This window comes from Hippichthys cyanospilos, chromosome 2 (assembly GCF_059441005.1).
Source record: "Hippichthys cyanospilos isolate Australia breed blue-spotted pipefish chromosome 2, RoL_Hcya_1.0, whole genome shotgun sequence".
Classification (NCBI taxonomy): Eukaryota; Metazoa; Chordata; class Actinopteri; order Syngnathiformes; family Syngnathidae; genus Hippichthys; species Hippichthys cyanospilos.
In genome coordinates this window covers 10,620,211-10,640,736 of record NC_142370.1, presented here as the reverse complement: position 1 = coordinate 10,640,736, position 20,526 = coordinate 10,620,211, and the positions used below count along the sequence as shown (strand labels likewise).

At 43.7% G+C, this 20,526-nt stretch overlaps 2 protein-coding genes across 3 annotated transcripts; one reads left to right on the top strand and one right to left on the bottom strand.

Moving 5' to 3' along the window:
• Positions 1–849: 849 nt before the first annotated feature.
• Positions 850–7,828, top strand: wdr13 (WD repeat domain 13). Of its 2 annotated transcripts, none has more exons than XM_088408886.1 (10): positions 850–920; positions 1,370–1,470; positions 2,969–3,200; positions 4,291–4,400; positions 4,485–4,615; positions 4,860–5,167; positions 5,526–5,706; positions 6,551–6,692; positions 6,776–6,894; positions 7,195–7,828. In XM_088408886.1, exons 2-10 carry the CDS (start codon positions 1,430–1,432, stop codon positions 7,377–7,379), a joined length of 1,449 nt encoding a protein of 482 aa, XP_088265012.1. In that variant the 5' UTR covers positions 850–920; positions 1,370–1,429; the 3' UTR covers positions 7,380–7,828. The 2 variants fall into 2 exon arrangements, with proteins under 2 accessions (XP_088265012.1, XP_088265013.1); XM_088408887.1 differs by having other exon boundaries at positions 877–920; positions 3,003–3,200.
• A 1,904-nt stretch (positions 7,829–9,732) lies between these two features.
• gpr173 (G protein-coupled receptor 173) lies at positions 9,733–19,122 on the bottom strand. The gene is made up of 2 exons (XM_088408662.1): positions 18,243–19,122; positions 9,733–16,094 (listed from the first exon to the last, which is right to left on the bottom strand). Exon 2 carries the CDS (start codon positions 15,938–15,940, stop codon positions 14,744–14,746), a length of 1,197 nt encoding a protein of 398 aa, XP_088264788.1. The 5' UTR covers positions 15,941–16,094; positions 18,243–19,122; the 3' UTR covers positions 9,733–14,743.
• Positions 19,123–20,526: the final 1,404 nt, after the last annotated feature.

The window sequence follows — 20,526 nt, the reverse complement described above, 5'->3', positions numbered from 1 at the left end:
CCGTACCACCATGCAAGAGTAAATACACGCAGACCTTCGCCACATCTTTTAGTTTAGTTTTGATCCCAAAGTTGAGGAAGAGAGATTTTGCACAGAGTCGGTCAAGTAAAAAGCAACGTTTCATTTATTAGTTACAATGTTTTATTGTTTAAAATGCCAAAGTGGAGAAAATATGTGTTTGCAAGCATACAGCCAAACATTCAACATCACTAGTAAAGAATTCACGCACAGGCAGAACTATTTTTATGAGTACTGGGTTCCCACGGGGGCTGATTTGATAGGAGGAATGGTGTACTGATGCTGCTTTGCATTTGAAATTTATGATGATTTGGCGTGGTCCTAAATTCTGCCAAACAATTAGCGAAAAAATTGCTTTCTAAAGTAAAAGCGTACACGTGTACAAATATCTTGTTTTGTTTAAACGCAAAGATTATCACTCTGCTTTCATTCATCAATAATGATTTAACATTTTCTTTCTTTTTTTTTTTACTTCATCAGTATTTACGAATAACGGTTGGAACATATAATCAAAAAGATACCTTTGTGACAAATAAAACGAGCAACCATCAAAAATAAAATATCAACATACCAGGGGCACATTCTTTGGTATTAGTGAATAATTTAATAGTGAAGTCTGTGCCAGGGGTCACAAACAAAACAAAACAAACAAACAAAAACAGTGAAGACATTGAAAAGGGAGCATGAAAGCCTTCCTGTTTCTATAAGAAAATTCTGTAAGTGAATAAAAGTGGAGTTCTTTTACAAAGTCTCAAAGAATTGTTTATGTCTCTGAAGGTTTACATTTGTCGATCGGTGGAGATCACTCAAGCCTTCTACTGGGGACTTCATCCGGGATTTCCGCTGACTTTAGGGTCACGTGACTTTACCGGAAGCGCAACGATGGAGAAAAGCTAACTAAGGTGCGTCTTTTTCTACATGATTTCTTTCTTCTTTCTTTTTCGCCATGTCCACCAGATTTGATATTTGCCGTTGTGCACACGACTGACGAGCATCGAGCCATTTAGTTCAATTGAAGAACAATCGAGCATAACCGGCCGGCCGTGTGTGTTATGATGCTGGGGCGGGTCTGCTAATGAACTGCTTAGCCGTGTTAGCATCGTGACATAAACGAGATCATACAAGTCTAAACTCCAACACTGGAGGAGTTTTCACGTCTCGCTGTTTATCTATCCGTGTCAAACTATCACGGGAAAAGCAAGTGCCTGAAGGGCTGGCGGTCCCTTGATTGTCCACCATCTTCTCGCGTATTGTAGAGTGAGGCTGGCACTAGTTGTAGTAGAATTGGACGGCCATTTGACGCCCTCATTTCAAGCTTCTCGTCACTTGTGTCTTCTCTTTCTTTTCAAAGGTGTGTTCTTGTAGGGGCTGCTCTGCTAGTGGCTTCCTCTTTACCTTCTGGGTGTGTCTAATGGCAGCAGTTTGGCAGCAGGTGTTGGCAGTGGACGCAAGGTGAGATCTGCGCACAATCTGGGAGTCAGCAAACAACTTCATCCTATGAAAAGCCGTTTGTGTGTGTGTGTGTGTGTGTGTGTGTGTGTGTGTGTGTGTGTGTGTGTGTGTGTGTTTACTTCAGCGCCTTAAAATTCTAGTTTATCTTGCATGGATTTGTGTAGAGACTTTTATCCGTGGGTATGTGTTGCATATATCTGGAATTCAGTTCTGCTCAGTCAAAATATTTCACATATCTGTAAAATCATTTTACCTTGGACAAATTCTATCATTTTAGATGTTCATGTTGATCTCTCTCAGGGGAAAAAAAATCAAACTATAACTGGTCAGAAAGTCATTGGTGTGATCTAAAATGTTAAGTCTGACCCATTAATAAGATGAACATATTAATGTGCCGTTTGTCCTCACTAATGATTAAGGAGATGTTTGGTTACACTTTTATTAGTTACAAGTACAAAAACCACTTGTACTTATAATACACCCACCTTAAAAAAAAATCCTCATAACATATCAGTCGAAAAAAATAACTTACCTATTCCAATCAAGCGTTTTCCTACATTACAATTTTCTATTCTTCTAATTTGTCATTCATAGTTTAGAATTGTAAAACAGCTTCTACTCTCAGGCCATCTGGATTCTGAACAAATCCCTCACACACTAATCTGCCTCATCACTAGTGACTTTATGGCATGCACACATGCACCTTACAAATCCTGCACAGTGGAGGAAAGCTGCTAAATCCATAATGTTTTGCATTATCATCCTCATATGTATACGGTGTCTTCCACTGCATCTACTCCATAATATACTCCGAATGTGGATCAATTCCCGTATTAGTGCTCCATTATGACTGTCTTTATTGCACTATTACCTTTTTTTTTTTTGCCTACTTTATGATTTGCTCAATTGTGGAAAGTAGTCTTCTCAGGAAAGTGAACAGAATAAGAATTTCTTTGTGTAGTATGACTATGCATATGACAATAAACTCTTAAATCTTGAATCCAATAGAGCAGAAGATACTAGCATCAGGTGCAATCATGAGTACTGATCCTTTGAAATCTAAGGCCAGGTATATGCCCAATACCAATACTTGGTATAGTTGCTTGCGCATCCCAATTAAAACAATTCAGAGCACAAGTAAATATGGCGGTCTTACTAAAGATGCCCCATTCCCCCACTGAAGGCCATTTCTTTGCATGAGTTGGACAACGACATCTTAATAATAGTGAAGCAAAACCACACACTGATTGATAACGGTGTGCTATTAATACTTGCAGTTTGATAGTTTACTAATAAGGTTTAATTGCAGACTGGGAAGACAAAAGCATTTAGTAAAAACATTACTAGTGAGATAGTTGATCTACTAGTGTGGAAAAAGCATATATATTACTATTACATGGACCTCAAGCTGGATATGACTTATAAGAAAAAAATGCTGCAATGGCTTTCCATCTACCATTCATCAGCTTTATCTGAATCACCTTTTGCCCTGCCCTAGGTACAATGCTTACCGCACACCCACCTTCCCACAGTTCCGCACGCAGTACATTCGCCGCCGCAGCCAGCTGCTCCGAGAAAACGCCAAGTGCGGCTTTGAGCCGGCGCTGCGCAGGCAGTATCTGAGGCTGCGCAGTCAGCTTCTGGCTCTGCGCTACGGGCCGCTGTCCGAACAGAGCAGTTTCCGTGCCAGCAGTGTGCGCAGCTCCCGCACCACCTTGGACCGCATGGAGGTTAGACCGTAGAAGCGCATAAAGTATACATACAAGGGATGTTGTTCTGACAATGTATCTTGTTCTACCTTTTTAATGATACAGATGCATTTTATTTTTCGGCTCATTTCTTACTACAGTATGAAAGATATACAATTTATTGCTAGCTTTAAAGAGGAGCAGTTGTCCACAAAAAGGCATGCATGTTCTTTACAAATCAAAGCTTAATAAATGTCAAACAATATGTTTTCCTTTGTTAGTCTATCTTGCAAAGCAGACTGAAGCAGTATGATGATTTTTTGCAGTTGGAGGCAGAAATCATTTTGAATTGAAAAGAATCATTGTGAATTGAAAACTGTTTTGTCTCAAAAAGCGATTCTGAATCGAATCCGAGACCTCAAAATCGAATCGTGAGCCTGTCTAAAGATTCCCGCCCCTATATACATAAAAACTCCATGATGACAATGTGGGAAAAAATGTTTTTGGACATTTAGAATCACGTTTACATAAGTATTCTCAGCCTTTGCTTTGTTGATCCACCTTTGGCGGCAACCCGTGCCTCAAGTCTTTTTGAGCCTGGCACACCTATCTTTAGGAAGTTCTGCCCATCCTTCTTTGCAGCAATTCTCAATGTCCATCAGGTTGGATGGGAGAGGTTTGTCTACAGACATTTTCAGGTCTCTCCAGAGAAGGTAAATCAGATTAAAGTCTGTGCTCTGGCTAGGTCACTCCAGGATATACAGAGTAGTTCTGAAACCAATCCTTTCAGATCTTGGCTGTGTGCTTCAGGTCGGCGTCAGCCTGAAAAATGAACCTTTGCTCCATTCTGAGGTCAAGAGGGCCCCGGAGCAGGTTTTCATCCAGGATATCTGTATTCAATTTTCCTTCTATCCTGACTAATCTCCTATTTTCTGCTGCTGAAAAACATCACCATGCTTGTTGTGCAAAGCGCCATGAATAAATAGTGTGGCCACCCCGTTGTAAGTCAAGGGGTTACTGTTTTATGATTTTGGTGTTTCAGTGCTGTTGTTCACGTATGGCGCATCAAATTGGCGGGAACATTCTTATGTGCACTTTGACAGCTGCTTGGTTTTCCTCTTATCGCGAGCAGGACTTTGAGGAGGATCCCCGCGCTCAAGGGGCTCGTGGCCACCGGCGTTCCATCAGCAGAGGCTCCTACCAGCTGCAGGCCCAGATGAACAGAGCCGTTTATGAGGAAAGGTAGTTTGGCCGCCAGCGCCATGTTGTCTCAGGATTAGGATTTGGTCCAAATGATTTATTTGGTGTCCCCTCTTGATATTGCAGGCCTCCGGGCAGTTTGGTGCCCACCTCGGTGGCGGAAGCCAGTCGAGCCATGGCTGGGGACACAACTTTGAGTGAAAACTACGCTTTTGCTGGAATGCACCACATATTTGACCAACATGTCGATTCTGCAGGTCGGCACTTTTTCTCACTTTTGGAATTAATGTTCCATCTTGAGCTTTGTTAGGGCTGTCTGTTATAATGATGTCAAAAACAAAATCCTCTTTTTTTTTTCCAAGTATGATTTTTTTTTTTTTCAAGAACACAATTAAGGCTTTGCATTTTCCATTTTTCCCCCCATAAAAACATTCCAAAATCCAGTATTTGTGCTTCTTATAAACAACACTCAACAACCAGACTTCATATCCCGAATTGCAGTTCCCCGCTTGCAGTTTGCCAACGACGACAAGCACCTCCTAGCTTGCTGCTCACTGGACAGCACCTTGTCCATCATGACGCTGTCCCCGCCTCCGGCCAGCGTCAAGGTCATGCTGAAAGGCCACGGAGGGCCCGTCACAGACTTCGCTTGGTCCCTCAGCAACGATGTCATCGTGTCCACCTCGCTTGACGGGACCCTGCGCATCTGGAACACCGAGGACGGCCGGTGCATCCGGGAAGTCCGAGATCCGGAATCCAGCGAGCTGCTCTGCTGCACTTTCCAGCCCATGAATAACAACCTCACTGTGGTCAGTCTCAACTTGATAGATTGACAGCAGACAAATAAGCAATCTTGTTGTGATACAACCTTGAATTTCGATGAAAAAGGCGGTGCCTATCAAGCTGAGCAGAGGTACTTACAATGATTGCTGCCAATTATTCTCAAGATGTAATTACCATATTTTTTTAAATCTGCACAATTTTTGAGCGAAACCATGTGACTCAGCTGCTTATTTACCAGAATTGAGTCCCAACTTCTGTTCATCTGAAGCCTTTCCAAAGTTTTCTGTGAATAAGCCAGAATGCGACTGAAAAAGGAATGATGTTTTTGTACATTGCTTGTTGTGCAGAAAATGAGGAAATTGTCTCCTAACTTGTGTGCTACAGGTGGGCAACAGTAAGCACCACCTGCAGGTGGTCAACATCTCTACGGGCAAAAAGGTGAAGGGCGGATCCAGCAAGCTGACGGGTCGTGTGCTATCGCTTTCCTTTGACTCTCCGGGCAAGATTCTTTGGGCAGGCGATGACAGGGGCAGCATCTTCTCCTTCCTCTTTGACATGGCCACAGGTACCGGTGCAGCTTTTATGTGCTTTCCGAGGCCCGTCCCAAATTGTTGCTCATTTTGCTGAATTGCAGATGAACAATGTTGCAAAATTGCACTCGTGATGGGCAGTAACAATTACGTTTGATTTTGAAAGAACATCCAGGGCACAACAAACTGCTTCAGTACAGGATACGCATTGGATAAAGTACACCATTTTTTTTACAGTAAGGCTAAATATACAATCTCATATATACCTTTTGTTGAAAAGCAAAGTGTGGAGCATATCTGCGGCTGAAATGTGTTCAATCTTTGAGGATTCTTAACATCAATAAAACTGAATATTCAGGTTTTCAGGCACTGAGTGTGTCTTAGACCAAACTAGAATGCTACTGTTGTTTATTTGATATACATTCTTAAATTGTTGATAATATGGAAGAGGTGAGGCCAACTTTGAGAAATAATGAAGCCATACTCTTAATTTGGAGGTGTTTTTGACCAGATTTTCTAAAGACAAAGACATGTTGTTGTTTTTTTTCCACACAAACGGCTCATGTTCTCCAGAATGCTTCATCTGATTTTCAAAATTCGTTCTACATTGTACTCTGGTTGAAGTGCCTTACAAACACACTTGGCATTTTTTACTCTTATTTATTTATGTTTTCAATAAATGAAATAAGAGCACATTGCTACTTTAAAGTGAATACGTCTCATTGTAGTTTAATGTGATTTCTAAAATTGGAGTGGACTTCCCGGGATTGTTTTTTTCATCAAGCATCAAGCAGTTGTTTACCCATAACCTGTCTGTCAATTCATGAGCGTTAACTATTTGTGCATTCCCGCCACATCTCCCTAACCACCTTGATGCAGGCAAGCTGACCAAAGCCAAGCGTCTGGTAGTGAGCGAAGGCAGCTCCATCTGCAGCATTTCTGCGCGCTCGTGGATCAGCCGAGAGGCGCGCGACCCCTCCCTGCTGGTCAACGCCTGCGTCAATAAGCTGCTGCTCTACAGGTCTGTTAGCTTGGCACGCACTCCGGCACGTTGTAACACTCCCTTTCAATGTTTTGATCCCGTGACCTTTGTCATTTTGGCAGAGTTGTGGACAATGAAGGTGGGCTGCAGCTGAAGAGAAGCTTCCCTATCCAGCATGGCTCGCAGCTGGTTCACAGCATCTTCTGCCCCCTAATGTCCTTTAGACAGGGCGCATGTGTTGGTAAGTTACCCTTCTTTAGCATCATCACGACAAAAATACCTTTGGCGCTAGATGATGTCAGATTGTTGTGATCCATCACAACCATACCACAGCATTAACAGAACTAAAAGGTAGGGAGGTGTAATTGTTTTTTTAGGTTTGTTTCAATGGTGCAGGGCCTGATGTAGGTTTGCAGAAACAAATAAAACAAACGTGGACGCCTGTTATGTCACAGGGGATATTTTTCAGGCCCACCTGCTGTGCATGTTTTGTATTATTTTATTCATATACTTGGCGTGCTAGTAAAATTTTTGTTGTCAGTGACGGGCAGCGAGGACGCCTGCGTGTACTTCTTCGACGTGGAGCGTAACACCAAGGCCATTGTCAACAAGTTGCAAGGTCACGGGGGCCCCGTGCTGGACGTCAGCTTCAACTGTGACGAGAGCTTGCTGGCCTCCGCCGACTCCACGGGCATGGTCATCATCTGGAGGCGGGAGCAAAAGTAACACACACGCAAAAGGAAAAAAAAAACGCTGCTGTTCCCGACCCGTCCGCGGATTTATTTTCCTGGTAAACGGGGCTGCTTTGTCACTTTTCATATCATCGTGGTCAAGTGCAATCACGAGCGTACATGTTTTGGAAATGTCAGGCGAGGTTGATGTGTGCGAGTGCATCTTCCCCCGCCCCCAAGAAAACATTCCAATGTTTGTTCCCTGAGGTGTGACTGTAAGCACCTGCTGACTGCTGTCGTCTTGTCTAGTTGTGCTAGTCAAGCAGTAAGTGTAGTCCAAAGGTCTTATTTACTTTTCAGGTCTGCCGTGCTCTATTTGTATTTGAAAACACGAGCATTATGCATGTTTTAGGTTACTATGTGCTTAAATGTGAATGTATGTATTTATTGCAGATGCTTACGACTAAATTTAATGCCCATACAGAAATAAACAACTGTACCTGATTGACCTTTTCTCCTCTCGCTCACTCTCTCTCAACAAAATACAGCACTGCATTTTCCAGTGTAGCCCCACTTTCACGAAAGGAAACGTTAGAAAATCCAAAATACCTTTTTGTGGCAATTTTACTTCCATAGCCTGATACTAAAGGCATATTAAACGTTCAGGTCCCCTTTAGCATTTGATATCTGTCAAATCTCGGGTAACTTGGACTAAGTTGACTAAGCAAGTCGTCAGTCACGTTTTTTGGTCCCGAGGCCTAATTGTGCAAGCTTTCCATTGTCTAATTATTGTTTTTCTTCATTAGTGCACAATGTAGAATCCAACTCTTGAGGAGGTTTTAAAAATTCTGAATATTGCTTTGAAGAGTTCCTGTATGTTTTCAGTCAAATTAGGCTAATTGGAAATAGTCGTGCATTTCTATTCATGATGATGGTTAAAAATGATTTGAAAGACTGTTTTGACTTGTGGGCTTGGCTAAAGCAGGACTTTTAACGCCTAAGTCAAAAGTGCCTCTATTAGTCTAATATAGTCTAGTAGCCATTACCACATGTGTGAATTTACAAACATCTTAAATCAGGCATGTCCAAACCCAGTCCTCGAGGGCCGCCTTTCCGGCATGTTTTGGAGGTTTCTGTCCTCCTACCACACCTGATTCAAATGATCAGCTCATCAGCAAGCTCAGCGGAAGCCTGACAACAAACCTGATCATTTGAATTGGCTACATTGGACGACGGAAACATCAAAAACATGCAGGATAGGTGGCCCTCGAGGACCGGGTTTGGACATGCCTGTCTTAAATCCTCTCAAGACCAAGCCTGTTGATTTGTGTCCACTGTTGTGCCCATTTTGTTCTAGCAAGACAACAAAGGTAATTGCACTTCACCCAAACGTAGCAAAGCCAAAACAAACCATTTTGGATTTTTTTTTTTTTTTTTTTTAAAAGGACCTAAAACATAGTGCTGCGTCTGTTTTATTAAACCTAGGAACTACTTGTGCACTGGTACCCCTAGACGCATTCTGCACCTCTCGAAGATAGATTGTATAATGTCATCTTGCTTTATTTCTGTTTGATCTGCCAGGTGATTGCATCACAAATGACAATGTGCGTATATATACAATGTTTCGCAAAGCCATCACTAACGTTTTAGTGGTCGTTTCCTCAATTTTTCAATAAATTTGTTCTTAATTTGGAAAGAAGGCAGTACTGTTCCTGTCAGGATATTTAGGAGCATTAAATTAGATTTGCCGATACCTGCAAAAACGTAATGACTATCTTATGTACCTCCTGAAGAGTTTTCATAAACATCCGGAGGTACACATACCCCATTTGTGAACCACTGGACTGGAGTAAAAGTAACAAAGAAATAGAAAGCATTTTTTAAATGTATATTTTGCATCATGATATATATATTTAATTAGTTTGCATGCTTATATAATCCTGCTTATCTAATTGCTTGTGCTGCTCTGTGCCCTTCTTGGGCGGGCAGGGTGCAGAGTAATACTGTCAAGCAGACAAGAGACTTGTACTGTTACTAAGATACTGTAATTTTAGTCATTTTTCATGGAGGATAAAGAATATATCTGCCTGTCAGTGTTGTACTGCTTCAAAAAGTGACTATTGAAGTTAAATGTTAACATTAGCATGTCAATAGCATTGTTTATTACGTCTAAGAATTAAACGGCCGTGATGTGGCAGCGCTGTTCGGTTGCTCTTAAGTTGGGTTGCTCATATCTCAATGCATCCTTGTATTCCTTTCAGCGTGCCCCAAATGCTCCTTTTTGGTACTTCCCCGCAATAACTGACAGCATACCGGGTTGCGTCATTTATCGTATTTCCCATGAAATGCGACTTGCAGCGTTGCGGCCGCTAAGCTTCTCAAGACAGCAAAAAAATAAAAAGACTGCATCAAAAGTAGAGTCTTTATTGACGAGTGGGCAAAAGAGCCACCTCAGCTCAACTGTACAGTTTACACAAGATCATCTCGCAAAGCAACGGCAGACATAAAAATCACAAACCTCAGTTCACTTTTCACTTGGACTTTTCATATCAACATCTGTACAAGTTAGCCCCATCCTCTCCTCATCCACCTTTCTTGGATCTGAAATGCTGCGCAATACATGCTAATGCGGTAAAAGTGGCCACATTCAAGATTTATCTACGACTAATGCACCGCAGGTTGGACATTTGCATGGCAAAATCTTAATTTGGGGACCGGACAAGTTGACTGGATGCAGCGGGAGTTCCAGCCGGGAGACTTTGATCCCGACACTCAAATGGGAGGGAAACATTCTAACATTCAGTCTCCCACGGCGCCTCGACAATGGGAGCAGAGCTTTACTTGAAAAACATTCTTCAGCATCGTAGATCTGCAAATATTTGCATATTTTGGAACACGAAGTACATCACATGGACTATTTCAAGTGGTCTGTTGTCATGATTCAGCGGTGTTTTGCAGTTTTATTCTACTTCAGAGGGGAACAAAACCCAAGATGTGAGACGTGAATAACTTCTTAAAAAGCTGCTGTTTGCTTAAATCTACTAAGTTTCAAGCCTCACTTCTCCTCACTTAAACCCGTTTGAACCGGACAATCGTTTAAAAGATGCGACTTCATCTAATCAAAGCAAATCACTTTAATTTCATGTAGAGGCTTAGAAATGTATGAAATCAATGAAATCTCTTTTTTTTTTTTGGGGGGGGGGTACATCTTCAAAGAAAATGGCACATTTGCATTACTGAAATGTTCATTTGAATGTATGTCAGATAAAAAAAATGTCATCAAGACCATCTCATTGTACGCTGAGCCATATCGAATAAAATCGTGAGGTACCTTGTAATCAAGGGGCGGAGTTTTAAAGAGATTTCGTCTCTTTGAATCGGTTCATGTAAAACTAACAATGTGGGGACAGCGTAGCACCCGCAAAATCTGTCGTTCTTTGCTTTTTGTCCGCCGACATTTTAATATACACAGTTGAGTCATAGTCAACAGTTGATCGCAGTTAACTGTTTTTTGAACCGCGCACTTGCTATTTAATCCAAAATATCCTTAACGGCTGTACTATGAGGACAGCAAAGCACTGCTGCTTTGGTGTCTGCCGGAGTGCCTCATGATCGGTCACTGTGATCATATGAATGATGTTTTATTCATACAATTCTCAAAGGTCAGGGAGGAAACCTGAAAAAAGTCTATGCTGGGTTCAAGAATCTAAGCGACAGGGATTTTACAGTGAAAAAAGCTATCATATGGTACAAGTAGTATATGCTATATGGGTTTGGGCCAATAGTATGGGACCACTTTGTGGTGAAATTTTGGTTTTGTTGCTTTTTTCTCGTTTTTCTCTTTTCTGGTTGAACATAGAAAAGCAATGCGCCAAAACCTCAGGTCTTCATTTAGGTATTATTTTTAAACTCTTTATCTCTGGGAACATCCATTTTGAGAAAAAGGAATTTCAAACAAACACATCTAAGAACATCAAAACACAGTGATTCCACGAATTTGTTTTCTGTTCACTGATATGACCAGAAACACGACTGAATAACGTGCTTCACCAAGAAGACCCTTTCTGTCTAAATGCCGTCGACGGGAATAACTGGGCGGGCAAGGTCGTGTCGCAATTCAGCAGTACAAAGACGAATGTGTAGCGCCTGGAGTGGGCCACATGATTTTGCTATGGAAATTACGTATTCATCAAGAGTCAGCATAACATTTGTTGTTGTGACCACCAGTTTTTGAACAAAGAACCATTCACTTGTACAGTAAATGAGGATTCTTTGTGAACCTTGACAGTCCGGTCATCACAAGTACTTGTTTCTTTTGCTTACCTCTTGGAGTTGTCTCCTCCTTCTATCTATAAAAATCATCTCTTTATTTCTCTTTATTATTACTGCTCTGTTAACTTGTGTCTATTTGACGCGTCAAACATAAAGAAATCCGAAAGGCAGTTTTTTTTTCCAGACTATTTTACTGATCTCGTCTATATACTGAAAATTGCTTAGCACCCCGAACTCATTTCCTCACCCGTTTCTTGCCTGTAAAATTGTGTTTTGACCAAGTAGTCCCCTCCTATTGACTTGAACCCATATGCGCTCTACGTTTTGTTTGGGGAAGTGGACCAAAAGCTGAAAATTCAGATCCAGATAATGATTTGCTTTCTCAGCAGAAAACGTGCTGGCCACTACACTAAACAGCAACGACGTCGGGTTTAGTAGTTCTCAGTTCAAGCACATATAAAGCTAGTTTTTAAATTTTCACGGGTAGGAATTGCAGAAAGGGGCGGCTCGGCGGAAGAGTGGTTAGCAGGTACGCCTTACAGTTCAGAGTCCCGAGTTCGACTCCCGCTCGCTCTGGCTTCACCCGTGTGGAGTTTGCATATTCTCCCCGAGCCCACATGAGTTCTCTCCGGGCACTATGGTTTCCTCCCACATTCCCAAAACATGCATGGTAGGTGTATTGGACGCATTAAATTGTCCTTAGGTGCGATTGGGTGTGTGAATGGTTGTTCAACCCTCTGTGCCCTGCAATTGGCTGGTAACCAGCTCAGGGTGTCCCCCGCCTACTGCCCGGCAGCTGAATAGGCACCAGCTAGCCAGTGACCCTAGCGAGGAGAAGCGTCTATAGACAACGGATGGATTTGCAGGAATGGTAATGCAACAAACATTGTTTATCACAAAAAGAAGTGCGCGGATAGGACAAGTTACATTCGTATGTTGACGCCGCTTCAGCTATAACGAGACAATGGCCCAGTTCAAAGAAAATACATTCTGGACATAAACTAACAGCCAAAGTAGGTTTTACAGTAAGTCTTTGAATGGAAAATTAGGTCACTGTTTAGTGTTTGTGAAAATTAGCAACATGAGTTTCGCTGACAATTAATCTTGTCTTCCATCTCAAACTGTTTACTTTACCAACAGTTTAAGCCTCTGTACAGTATGTCAGCCAGACGGTTTTTGCCGCGTTGAAATTTCAGTTCTGGACGTTGTCCTCTTCCAAAATCTTGCGTATAGCGGTTGTCGCCTTCTAAACTTTTGTCTGAAAGTGCGTCCATCACGCACCCTAACGACCAAATGTAACATTATTTGCGGTCAATCCCACGGAGCGCCATCTAGCAGCGATCCATCGATTAGCACTTGGTTACCACAGCTCATCACGATTATGCCCAACACGTTGCCCCTCTTCTGTTGATTAACCATTCAGTGTAGTTGTTATTCTACAAACACAAACTTTGTCAGTTAGCCTAATGCGTTTGGAGTGCTGGCACAAATAGCATTTTTGCTTTACAAACATTTGGGTTTAGTTCCCCTTTAATGTTAAAAGTCTGATGCATTTTCTGGTTCTGGAATATATTTTGAAGACACACTTTAATTTGACGGCTTATCGGCCACTATTACAATTCCTCTTCACTTTTTTTTTTTAAAAAACGTAATTTAGCACTCGCATTTTCTGACTGTGGCTTATACGACTATGATGGTCTTGTTGGCAGAAGACCTGGTACACACATCAAGACAGTCGGCCTGTTTTTGTGCCAATTTTTGCCATCCTGATCAAGAGCAACAAATGCCAAGAATGTCTTTTATATTTAGATGATGTTGTGGTTTGATTGTGTTAGACTGAATTTGTTGCAGTAATTGGAACCAAAATGCTTTGGTCCGCCAAATTTCAATATTAAATGTAAATGGCCACTTACCAGTCATGACTTTAAGAATTGTGACGTGAAACAAAAGGCCGCCAAGCATTAAGTGACGTAAATAAAGCAGCAAGGTCTTTTGCATAAATGAAACTGACATACCTCACTCGTGTCACTCAGGTGCGCTAGTCAAGTTCACATTTACGCTGTATCCAAGATTATTCCCTTTGTTTTTTGTTTTTTTGTTTTTTTTTAGGAAGAACAGTCCCAAATCCAACACATTTCCTTCTTCTGGGTCTCCTTCTCCGTGGTGTGTCTCGAGTTTCCCAGTTGTTCCTATTCTTCTTCTTATTTTGTTAAATCACATTTGATCACGCGAGATTTCTGGATGACCAGATCCGAGATTAGTGGTGGAACAGAATCTTTGCGTGCGGATGTATTGCGTTGAAATTACGGTAGGGCACCACACACGATACAATTGAAACTGTTAAGAAACAGCCAGATTGGTTGACTTCACATGTGGGGCCTGTTCATAAACAATCCCTTAAGATTTCAACAACAACAACAACAACAAAAAAAACCTTGTGTGTGTACCAGGCCTAAGTATGACACATCAGGAATAACAACATGGGCAGGCCTACCCTCGCACACCTACGCACAATTGCGATATAAAAACACGCAAGCAGGAATTAATGTTCCCGGACAGTCTGTACACTATGAAATCAAGTCATATTTCAAAATAGTGTCATCTGCTTAACATGTTTTCTTTACAAATAAAGGAAAACAGGCATTTTTGTTTTTATGATACAAAGAAATGTAACGCACCCGAAACGAAGTCAAAAAAACTCATTCGTGTTTGAGTTCTCATCTGCTCTTAGGAGGGTCCCGTCGAGATCCAAATATTTCCCCTTTCCATGAGCACGAAACGGAATCCCGGTTGGAAGTTCCATCCTTCAAACTCTTCAAATTCTCTCTGATGTCTTTCAAGTCTGTATGGTTCCGATCAAAATATTTGATCCTGCAGTCGTGATGCTCAATTTTGTGCCTCGTGTGACACAGACACTGATGCGTGTCGCTCTGAAATAAGGCAACGTGATATTCAAAATGGCATCCATTTCAGTTTCCGGGCTGAGCTTACCTAGGAATCCATCACGAGGAATACAAAGGGTTCAAGTGTGGCCGAGCGGGTTTCTCGTACCCCGTCCCAAAACCTCTGGCACAAATATGGACATTCTTTACTGAAATGGCACTGTGCCTTCGCTGGTTGGCTGCAAAGCACATTCTCCCGGTCCCCTCACATAATGCAGTAGGCCTCATCTTGGGGCAGGTGTTGTTTAGTCCTCCAGTATGTGGGCAGGTGGGCTCGCAGAACTTTCCTCAGATCCTCGTTGAGCAGGAGACAGAAGATGGGGTTGACTCCGGCCTGGGCGAAGCTCATCCATACGGTGACGGAGAGATATTTGTGAGGGATGCTGCACGACTTGACGAACACCCTCCAGAAGCAGGCCACGATGTAGGGAGCCCACAGGACCAGAAAGAGCAGGGTGATGGTGTAGAACATGCGGCCCAGCCTCCTCTCGGACCTGACCTCGTCCATCCCCAGCAGCCGCCGGTGTTGATTGTGGAGGTTCTGCCGGATTCCCAGCAGAGTGGGCGGCATGGGGCCCCGGCCGAAGCCCGCGATCCAGTTCGCCGCCGCCTGGCCGGTGGCGCCGGGACCGTGGAAGGTCCAGTTCTGGCTGATGGCCGGCACCAGCTGGACGGGTTTCATCTTGCGGTGCCTGTACTCGAAGAGCAGCAGTTTGGCGTAGAAACCGTGCGTGGCCAGGACCACCACGGCCAGCATGAGCATGAAGCCCAGCGTGTCGTTAGTCTTCAGGTAGCGGTGTTCAAAAATGCACTGGTCCTCGTCCCGGATGAACTTGTACGTCCCCACGTCGAAGACGGGCGGGAAGGCCATGGCCACCGCCAAAGTCCACACCATGCAAATGATGGCGGCGCAGGTCCAGATGGTCATGCGTTTGGCGTAGAACCTGTGGTGGGCGATGGCAAGGTAGCGGGTGACGGCCACGCAGAAGAGCATGAAGGCAGCGTGGAAACAAAAGAGCACGGCCATGAAGGCCACCACTTTGCAGCTCAAGGCGCTGTAAGTCCACGCCGAGCTGTTGTGCACCGACACCAGCACGAAGGGGAAGCAGGCGGCCGAGCGCACCGCGTCGGCCAGGCACAGATCCAGCAGGAAGAAATACGGCGCCTTGTGGAGAGTCCGCTCTCGGAGGACCAGCAGGGACACCAACAGGTTGCCCGCCAGGCTGATGCAGATGATCAAGCCCAAGAAGACAAGCTTGAAGTACGCCGAAACGTCCGAGGCGGAGATTCCGCCTCCGCCGTTATCGCTGCTGCTGCTGCCACCTCGGACCGAACCGCTTTGCGAGGCCAGCCCGGCCAGCAAGCTGCCGGGGCCGTCCATGGCGAAGCTCTGGTTGGCCATTCTGTGGGCCTCCTGCCTGCGCGCGGGCGTGCCTTCCTGCCTGCCTGCCTGCCTGCCTCTAAGCTCCACTGATCCTCTTACAGCCGTCGTCTGCTTTACAAGGAGAGGCCTTTTCTACACGTCATCTCGCCTCTTTTGTCCGCAAGCTCGCCACCTGTGAACACACAGATGCACATTTTCATTGAGGGCTGCCTGCGTGCGCTCGCTCCCCATCCCCCTCTTCCGCCTCCCTCGGTGAGAGACGGAGCGCCATGAAAAATATTGCCCGCTCCTCTTAAAGGGACATTCCGGCCGGGGTGGTCCGTTTTTCACTAACCCGCTCAGTTTATGTTTTTATTTATTTATTTATTTATTTTTTAAAGAAATTATATGATGTTAGCTTGAATTTGGGGGAATCAGAAAATAACCTAACGACTTGATATGGGAACCCTCCTCTCCCTCTTTCCATGATGTGCCGGTAGGAAGTGGACCAAATTTGTCCATTCAAAATCATTGTCCATACTTTGCTCATAATGTCACAAAAAGAGATCATTCGGCCTCAAAAATTTGATGTGGACATCTATCACAAGTCCCCAATTCATTCAAATTAACACAGCAATTCAGCACTCCGTGACGTACAGCTTCGGCTCAGTGTAACTTTTTGATAAAAAGACAGTTTAATACCTGCTATTCATGGCTGCCTCAGAACTTGTATGTTGCTGAGGTTACAGTGACAAGGGCTTGTAAGATGCTAGCTAGTTAGCTGGGCGACACTCAGTAGGTACAAGCCAAAGAGTTTACCGCTTGTAGTAAGCAAGCGTTCCTTTACCTTTGAGAACTACAACCAATCGACATAATGACTCTTTTCCATTTTAATGAGATCAATATATTTTTATTTGATCACCTAATATATATATTTTTTTCTGAGCAAGTATCAAAGACTTGCATCCATTTTTGGGAATAAGACTGTTTAATCTCACTGACGTGTGCTGTATCAGTGTTTGAACATTGCTGGGGCGACACAATAGCGGGAGTTGCTGATTAGCTGTGCTAGCTAGTTAGCTACAGGAGATATACTGTTGTAGCATACAGGCCAAAGAGATGGCTGGCCAGTTAAACATTTTTCAAATTTTTGCTGGTGAGTCATTCATTATTCGTTGGCCCCTTTCTATCATGTCAGTCTGGCTTTTTATTCCAAACTGAACGCAACTGTAATTATCAGTCCGTCATTTTTATTCTACCCACGCTTCCCTCATCACTTGGTCACCACCAGAGGTAGGCATTTTGCCTTTTTTTTTTTTTTTTTTTTTGCTGGTCAGTCCACCGCTTACTTGTGGTAAAAACTTCCGTGCCCCTTAAACGTCTGAAGGTTATGACCAACCGCTACCAAAATTCACACCCACATTCCTGCTCTTGTTCATGTCAACCTGTAATACTAAAATGATCATCAGAATAGTTTTTCTTCCCTGATACGTTTTCCTCATTAAGCTCTTATTTACTGTCACCAAAATCTAAATATCGTGTCACCAGTTGTAAAGGATAAAGAGTAGGAATGCGAGTGAGAAATTTGGTGGTGTTTGCTCATCATTTTAGGTGACAACGGAACGTGAGCAACCAAGCCACGAATGATCACAATGCGAGCCTTCTCTCTTTAGTGGTGCGTAATCGATCAGTCTCAACCCAATTTTGGGGCGCCCCAAAATTCTTTGAAAGCCAAAAGAACACCTTAAATCTCTTATTGAGGGAGAATTGTAGTGCAGACTCATTTTTGCAGACACGCCTAGTAAATAAGTATCAATATTCAACCCTATCAATTGTCCCTTTAAGGCTGGGATCAGATCAGCAGCTCGACACTATGCCAGCTCCTCGGCTCTTTCAGTAATTACCTATCCCGTTGCTAAGATACAACAGCTCGCATACTTCGTGCAAGTGTGGGTGTTTGAGTGAATGCACGGGGGCGGGGGGGGGTGGGGAGGGAGTTGGGGTGGGGGGGTAGCTAGAGACTGGGCATGTCCAACAAGCCAAACTGTATGCTTTGTGTGTCAGTGGAGGACATCCCCCACCGCCATTGGCACCGCACCCCTTCCTGCACCACACGTAAATGTGCACGGTCGATGTATGTAATCATGCCGGCGGAGAGACATTTTCATCAAACGTGCTCGCCAATGTAGGCCACGCACGCAAACAGCCTTTTGCCACCTTGACTAATGTATTACATGAGGCCTGCCGGGGCCTGTGGATAGGCTGGAAAACACACAAACAGGTGTCAAGGCCAGTCCCCTCTGTGTGTATGTGTGTGTGCATGGAATCAAATCCAACCTACCGTTCATTTCCTCTTTTTTGGCAAAACAAACGTGAAAAAAATTGGAGGGGGAGAAAAAAAAAAACGAGGCCGTCGTTTTGTCTCACCGTCGCTTGCACGGAGAGAAAAAGAAGAAGCGCACACAATGAAGCCTCATGCTCGTGTCGTGCACAACACCTGTTATGCATAAATCCATCCAAAGGGACAATCGGGGAACATATGATCAACACGAGATACCCCGCTCGCCCCCACGGCAGTCTCCGCATCTGATCAGACCAGCCGAAGAGGATGGAGATGTTCAGTCCTCATTTAACGCGATGGCAAAGAAAGGGGGGAGCAGACATACATCCACGGGTTTGCTTTTGAGCATCAGTCGTGTAAACAGTCGTTGCTGCATCACATCGAAGGTGGCTATCCAGAGGACGAATAGGGAGGGGGGCGAAATGGTCTTGTTCCGTTCATTTATCCAAATGATGTCAGATTTTCAATGTTTAGGATGAAGAAGCCACCCACAGACGGTGGAAAACGGCCGCGCGGCCCCTCCGAATGGTCTGGACGTGCAGTTGCGCGACTGCCACCGGAACAATCAGTCCGCACACACGAGCGCCTCCATAAATCTTTTTCTTCATCTTTCAGTGGGGGACAAAAGGGGGGGAGGATTGGTTCAAATGCAGCCTTTGTTTTGCTGTCCAGCGAAGGTGGACGGCCGCAAGCAAAGAGTCCGACTGGAATAAAAAAGAAAAGCCTCCATGACGCCGACAAAAAGCAAATAGATTCACTGCGCCGGTGATGACAAAATGACGAAGCTTGACGGTGGGGATGGATAGAGGAGGGGGAAAAAAAGAAGAGGAGAAGAAGAAGCAGCGGCTGGATTGAGCGAATTATTCCCGAATAATCCCAATTATGGCTGCTCGCTCGGACGCAGCTCGTACATTTGCGGAATCGCTCGGTTCTGTTCGTAGAGCGGAGACCGGAGGGGAGGGGGGCGAATGGGGTGGTTACTGTGAGTGCAGCGAACCCCCGCCTATTCGTAGTTAGCACGTTCGCGGATTTAGGGGCAACCTACTGTACAGTATCTGAGATTCACAAATGAATGTATTATTATTACTGTCAAGTCATTTAGTTGATTTGTATAAATGTGTTAAAATATGTTTGAGGTGCTGAACCTGTGCGCAAAGACTGAGCATGTTTTAGTACTGCATTGTGTGCCCACTTAGAAAAAGGCGTTTGCGCCGTTGTGGGAATGAACACAGCCGAGTTGCTTCTCAGCCAATAAGCAGCACTTGACACGCTGGATTTCATGCAGGAAATTGACATGTGCAAATTACGTTTATAGTTGGCTGCTGTGACGTCAGCACACCCAATCGTGCATTCATGTGTGTGACATAAGGCCAGTGGACGAAAATGGCCAAGGCAGCAGTTTGACAATAGATTTTCTTGTTTTTTTTTTTGGGGGGGGGGGGGGGGGGGGTATATTCACAGCCCGAAATGGGCCAAGTTAATGGTCGCTATAGATTGATATTGGTGCATCTGAGGTTTAATCACCTCTATGGTGTCATATGTCATCTGGGGAGCTTTGTCGCAAGAAACGATGAGTGTGCTACTCCCATGGCAGAAGAGAGACACATGACTCTGGCATGCGTGTTGTTGTCTATTTGCACATCAAGCAAAGCTGAACGCTCTCTAGAGGATGCTTGCTAAAAGCACCGATGTAACTTTAATGTTGCCAGACTCCTTGAAAGGCTCCGGCTCTGTGCTGCACCGTCATGAAAAGGTTCCAAACACGGTATCTCCTCAGAGGATGGAAGGAATGGGACTGTGTAGGACTTGAAACCGCACAAAAACTTCCGGCACTTTCTAAATGTCAAAGTGGACTTTTATGTTTATTTATTTATTTATAAAATAGTATAATATGAAGACAATTATTTTTTTCTGGGATTATGAAAAGAAATTCACTTTTTCTCCCACCAGGAAAGTCATAATCTTACATGAATCAAATCCTTTTTTGGGTTCACAAAAAAAAACTACTTTATGAGCGTATAGTTACATTTTTGTCTTAATAAAAAAGTTTTTTTCTAACCAAGTAATTCCATAATTTTGTAACATCTTCCGGAGAGCATCTCTTTTCATGTCCACTGTTGTGTCCATTTTGTCTCAGCAAGACAGCAAACTGAATTGCATCCCACCAAAATCTGTGAGACTTGAGCACACTTGGACTTTTAATGGGGTAGCTCCAAAAGGTAGAAAAAAACAAATGTCCGCTATAGCGGACACAAATTGGTTGCTTCTAAGAAGATTATAACTA

Coding starts and splice junctions, on each gene's coding strand:
- gpr173 (XM_088408662.1), bottom strand. CDS start 15,940: ATGGCCAACCAGAGCTTCGCCATGGACGGCCCCGGCAGCTTGCTGGCC.
- wdr13 (XM_088408886.1), top strand. CDS start 1,430: ATGGCAGCAGTTTGGCAGCAGGTGTTGGCAGTGGACGCAAG. Junction 4,616..4,859: donor CCAACATGTCGATTCTGCAG/GTCGGCACTTTT, acceptor CCCGAATTGCAG/TTCCCCGCTTGCAGTTTGCC. Junction 6,895..7,194: donor TAGACAGGGCGCATGTGTTG/GTAAGTTACCCT, acceptor TTTTGTTGTCAG/TGACGGGCAGCGAGGACGCC.